A 6,000-nucleotide genomic window follows, 5' to 3' on the forward strand; every position below is an offset into this window, starting at 1 on the left:
AATTCTCTGTCTTTTCAGAAGGCAAATTTGCCTCCCTCTAAGCTCCACTTCTTCCCTAGCGTCTGATCCCACCCTAAGGAAGAAGTCTATCTGCATCTTCCAGTAGTCCTGAGACTTAGGGAGCCCATGCAGGGGAGCACTGTGGACAGCAGGGGACATTAGAGTCTCGCAGAGCAAGTGTGAATGTGCCAGCTGGGTGGTTCAGAGCCAGGCGGGAGGTTATATTGCCTTTGTGGGGTTCAGTCTGCTAATCTGTAAAATGGCTGTAGCCGGGCATGCATCATGTAGGGTTAGATGGCATGTGGTATGTAAAGAGGTCAGCACAGAGCTGGCAAAGAGAAAGCACTAGACAAGTGGTCGCTCTCATCAGCATTTTACAGAAGCAGACCCCAGTACTCAGGGAGGTGAGTAACTTGCTCAAGAACACACAGCTGACAGACCTGAGTGAGAAGTCAGAGCTTCCACTGTGAGCATTCTGACTAATTCCTGCCAACAGCCGATCATATAGCCCAAGAGCTTTCTGATATCAGAGTCGATAACTTAGCTAACACTGGCACTATGCTAGAACGGTGTGCAACTTTACCTAAGGGAATCAATAGCCTATCTGCATATCTATATTATAGGAGTATCTTTAACGGGTGAACACACAATCATAAACACACACACACACATATTCAAGGCCTACCGCGGAATTGTAATGCTATCATTCAGACTGACATCGCAGCGGTAGAGTCTGTAAGCACACAGAACAGGAGATCGAGGCTAGATTCCCGTCTGTACTCTATTAACCAGCCATGGGATCTGGGGCAAGCCACTAAGCCATTGACCCAATCTGGGTCACGGTTTCTTCACCTCTAAGATACAAGGGTGGGCTACTGAGAGCTCTGCTATACCTCCCAGGTGTCAAACCTCAGGGCTCTAAGTTTGTCTGGATTTGAGCTTAGGCTTCAGTCCTGTGCATAGCTGCAGTTTCTAAAGTACCAGGTCGGGGTCTTAGTTGGATAACCACCCACAGCCAGCAAACGGCAGAGCCAGGACCCACGACTGCTGAGTTCTCCCGGGTGTTGGAGTTCCAGCTCTGTTGGGCTACTCTGTGGTAATGTTAATTAGAAACTGGACGCTCTTGGTGGCATGGGACAGGAGGTACTTATGAGCAGATGCACAGTCTTTAAACTGAATGTTTCTTTCAACCTCTTGCAATCTGAGTGTGGTAGACATCTCAGATATTTGAATTATCAGTCATCCAGAAATCTTGCCCATCTGAAATATAAGGCAGACAGGAGAAACAAGGATAGAAAGATCTGACCAGCTGAAGATAGCCAGTAGGAGCGCAACACAAAGGCGTGTATACTTTACCCACAGAAGAGGTTTGAAGCCCTCTTTCAGAAGCTCCGTCTCTTGATTTGTATGAGCATGGCTACTGTTTCTCAGAGTGGCTTGTTGTAATTTCTAAAGATGCCACAACAATATCTCCCATCCATATGGTCTTCCATTATGTGACCACACAACCCCACCACCAAAAGGTGAGTCCAACTCACCTCACTTGAATGTGGGCCAGCCTGTGACTCGAGTCTAACCAACAGAATGACGCTGGGCGAACTCTGAAGCTAACTCAGAAAAAGCCATGCAGCTTCCACCCGGTTTCCTTGGGACACTTGCTCTGGGGGAGTCAGCCACCGTGTAAACTGTCCAACTACGCTGAGACCACCTTCATAGGTGGAGAACAAAACTGATAGGAGACTGAAGTCTGTTTCAGACAGTGACGGACTCACTTGTTTTGGCCGTGCCTACTTCTCTATCTGTTCAACAGAATAATCCCTATTTAAGACCTCTCCCCCCAGCACTCATGGCAAACCCAATAGAAGGTCTCTATGAGTTCTGTTTTGAAAAAGGCCTCCAAAGGCTCTTGTCCTGAAATAATTCCCTCATAGATTTGTCACTGGACGCGAAACCACATCTTATTTCCTAATGAAGTGGTTCTCGAAGTGTGGTCCCACTGACCAGCAGCATCAGAATCAACTGGGAACTTACTAGAAATGCAAGTCTTCACCCCCCGTCCCCATCACACCCCATCCCCCCCGAATCAGAAATTCTGAGTGGGCCCAACAATCTGTGTTTTAATCAGCCCTTCAGGTGACGCTGATGCAGGCCCAAGTTTGAGAACCACTGGCCAGAGGCACTACCATGATCAAATGTCCCCCATACAAAGAGCAGGTGATGACGTAACCTGAATCTATGGTACTTGCACTACTTCAGCTGTATTGTCGCTAGTCCTGGGGGAGGGGAGGTGGGAGAGGGGTCTGTGGGTCTTGATCACTCAGCTGTTTGCTGTCACACGGTTGGGCTTTGAGGTCGGGGTGGGAGTGGGGAGGTTGAGGGGAAGGTGTCCTGGCCGGCGGGGTGTGGAACAGGATTCCCAAGCCAGTTGGGAACAAATTGGGGCAGAGACTATCCTCACAGCTCCCCTGAGCCTGAATCAAGCTGCCTTCTTGCCTTTTAGGGTAGCCAGAGGCCGAAAAATGAAAAATACAATTAAAATAGACTGTAACCAGGTTTGAGAGAGGCGTTCTTTGTTTTCGTTTTTTTTTTAGATTGACCCTGAGCTAACATCTGTTGCCAATATTTTTTTTTTCCTCCCCAAAGCTCCCCAGTACATAGTTGTATATTTCATTGTGGGTCCTTCTAGTTGTAGCATGTGGGACGGCGCCTCAACGTGGCCTGACGAGCAGTGCCATGTCCACACCCAGGATCCCAACGGGGAAACCTTGGGCCGCCAAAGTGGAGGCTGCGAACTTAACCCCTCAGCCCCAGGGCCAGCCCCGAGGTACTCCTCCTATTGTGCAGGGGGAACAGCACCCCAACTGAGTGGGAAGGAACTCACTGCCCTGTGGGCAAGGCAGAGCTAGGAGAGGGGGAAAGGGTGAGCTTGGTGGGGGCAGGATGGACTGCGGAGAGGGAAGCCAGCAGCCTCCCAGGGCAGACACAGCTGCTGGGAGGGTCTTGGAAGATCAGGTCACTCAACTGCCTCAGTTTACAGAAGGGGAAACTCAGAGAGATGGCAAGTGTTGACCAAGACCACACCATGTTAGAGGCAGAGCTGGGGCAGGAGGCAGGGGATTCCTGCGGGAGCTTGGGTTCTGACAACAGGAAAGGCCTCCCTGGGGGGAGTGGGATTCAAGAGAGACAGTCTAACGGTCACAGCAAGTACTTAGGCAGCACCCATTCTGTGCCAGGCACACAGTGCCTCACACGATTCAGATTCATTTTCTCTTCCTACCACCCTGTGATCCTCGTCATCACCAAGATCACTATGTACAGATGCGGAAACTGAGGCACCCAGAGGGTGAAAACAAACTGTGTAATTTATTTACCATTGAGAGTAAAAAGAAATTGTTTTTAAGAATCATGCCCCGTTGTATTCTTTCACAAGAACGAGGCAAGGGATGAAGGTAAGCTTAACACTTTCTGACTGTAGATTAGTGGCAAGCTGCTGACAATCTCTAATCAGATGGTTCTCATTCACTAGAGTTCGGACATTGTGGGAGACAGTTACGATACGAACACATGTGTGATATCAGACAGCTGGAAAGAGGCAAAGCTGGAACTTGAACCCAGACTTTTAGCCTCAGGGGCTCAGGCTGGACCCCACACTCTGCCAGCTGCTCCTCCAAGACAACAGGGAGCGTGGTGCTCAGCCGGCACTGAGAGCTCCGGCGTTGGAAAAGCTACGCTTACTTCAAAAAAGAAAACATGCCACACTAGGAAATCCCTTGACCCTTCCAAAGAAGAAAGCCTCTGAATGCAGTGTTTCCTCTTACTGGATTCCACCGTGTTTTCGCTCGTTGCTTCAAATCATACAAGGTCCTCAGAAACCCTCTGATCCAGCCCCGTTTTTGACAGATAGAGAAACTGAGACCCAGAAAGGTCAAGGTCACCTTCATACAGCTGAAGGTCACAGAGATGAGGAAGGTCACCCAGCAGAGGTACCCGAGGTTCAGAGCCATCAGGAGAACCCAGGTGTCCTGACTCCCAGATCTGTCTCTCTCCCTGTCTCTCTCTCTGTCTCTCTCTCTCTTTCTCTCTCTCTGTCTCTCTGTCTCTGTATCTCTCTCTGTCTCTGTCTGTCTCTCTTTCTGCCTCTGTCTCTCTGTCTCAAAAGCCCCTTACCTGTAGCTCTGCATTCTTTCTCCTTGTCGCTTCTCGCCTGGGGACGGCTGCCAGGCCTGACTTTCACCTGCGGTAGAAGGAAGCTCAGCGGTGTGGGCAGGGATTTATATCCTCATCATCGTCCAGGGATTTCCTAATCAGGCTTGTGTCACTCTCTCTCCAGCTGGGTGCTGTGGACACACCTTTCTCTCCTCACAGGGGAGCACCCCCGGGCTGTCGTGGCGGGGACGTGATCACTCAGATGGGGAAGTGGCCGAGGAAATTCTCTGTAAGTTTCCCTATTTTTTTGTGACTCGCTGAAACTTACGTACTTCCAGCTGAGAGGTGGTTTTAAAGTGGTGTGTGTTTTGCCCGACCATGGCTGCATTAGAGAGAAAAGGAGGCCTTTTGGTCATTAACCAGTGGGATAGTTGATGTTTCCCCCAAGGAACCCGTCTGGGATGAAAGAAGGTTAAGCATATGCATCACCCCCACCCCCCTCCCAGTCTTATATGATTTTTGATTAAGTGAAAGAAGGGGGTGATTTTCCAAATCTTTACTACAGTTTGTGGAATTTGCCTAACTGAATAGTTTGTACTCCAGAAATGGAGATTCTGCCCTGGGAGGTCTGTACAAGACAAATCTCTCTTGCGCGCGCCCCAGCAGGCCCAAAGGTGACGCTGATGCTCCTCTCTGCCTCTCGTGAGCTTCCCCCGTGGAGTTAGAGAGGACGCAGCTGATGCAGCTGAGGCGGCCGCCGCCTCCCCACCTATGATTCAAACCCCTGCTGTCCAGGCAGACGGGGCTTTAAAGACCTCTCAGTCCAGTGTCCTCCTTGATATGAACAGGAAGCCAAGTGGGGGGCAGGCAAGGACTTGGCCAGGACCAAAGGGCATGGGGCCTGGACCTGGACCCTCTGGCTCTCCAGGTCCTCTTGCCTATATGTCAGGTCGAGTTGCCTAGTTTAGGCAGAGGTGTAAAATGGATCCCCCTGTTGGTGGGTGGAAAAGAACATTTTTCCAATATCCTCAAAAATCCATGTTAATAATCTTGATAACACTTTCTGTCTCATTTATTCAAATACTGAGGTTATTACAGGTGAAAAGGCAGATACAGAAACTCTTTTAGAGAAATCTTAGGAATTACATACCCAGAGCAAGTGGCTCAAAGTCAAGAGTCCATTGGCCCCAGTTCTATCCTTTTGCTAACAGGAAGATAACTCTCAGGGGTCACAACTCAGATTAGGTAAAAGAAAAAAATCTGAGAAAAATACAATGTTAGAGATAGACGGAAACTTCAGGTGGTCAAATTCATCCCCCAGTTTAAAGAAGAGCAAACTGAGGTCTGGGCACTGAGGGGGACCACCACGGGGTAAGCTGTGTTAATTTAATGATGTGTATAACTTCATGATGGATAGTGTTCTTGTGGAAGCTCTGAATGCTCCCAAAACGGAGTTTGTTGGGCAAAGGGTAAATGCTACATTGTATCCATGTTTATTCTCTTTCCAAGGACCAGTTGAAGGGGAAATATCTGTTTTTCTTGCATAATTTTGACATGGTAAGATTGAAAAGTGAGCTTTTCAATCATTTTGGGTCAAGCCAACTAAGTTTCAAGGGTGTAATCACCCCAGCAGGACAATCTCACCAAATACCGTCATCATCCCAGCATGAAGAGCATGCCAATAACTCAGTCCTCTCCACACTCTCGCTCTGGTCAACCAAACACATCAGTCCCAGCTGACCTGCCTTTGTTGAGATCCTATTCACTAAATAGCAAAGGGCAGACCACAGCTTATTCTAGCCAAAGAGAGGAAATGAAATCGTGCAATCTGCTTTTGGCTATGCTGAAGTGTAA

The 6,000-nt window shown here is 48.9% G+C and overlaps 1 protein-coding gene across 1 annotated transcript in view; it reads right to left on the bottom strand.

The window, feature by feature from the left end:
- IL1R2 (interleukin 1 receptor type 2) overlaps positions 1-4,415 on the bottom strand; it is a 28,079-nt gene extending 23,664 nt beyond the window's left edge. Inside the window, exon 1 of the mRNA XM_014854093.3 lies at positions 4,168-4,415. Within this exon, the coding sequence (XP_014709579.1) occupies positions 4,168-4,181 (14 nt within the window). The 5' untranslated portion in view covers positions 4,182-4,415. The remainder of the gene's footprint in view (positions 1-4,167) is intronic.
- Between the last annotated feature and the right edge of the window lie 1,585 nt (positions 4,416-6,000).

This window comes from Equus asinus, chromosome 6, assembly GCF_041296235.1.
Source record: "Equus asinus isolate D_3611 breed Donkey chromosome 6, EquAss-T2T_v2, whole genome shotgun sequence".
Taxonomy (NCBI): Eukaryota; Metazoa; Chordata; class Mammalia; order Perissodactyla; family Equidae; genus Equus; species Equus asinus.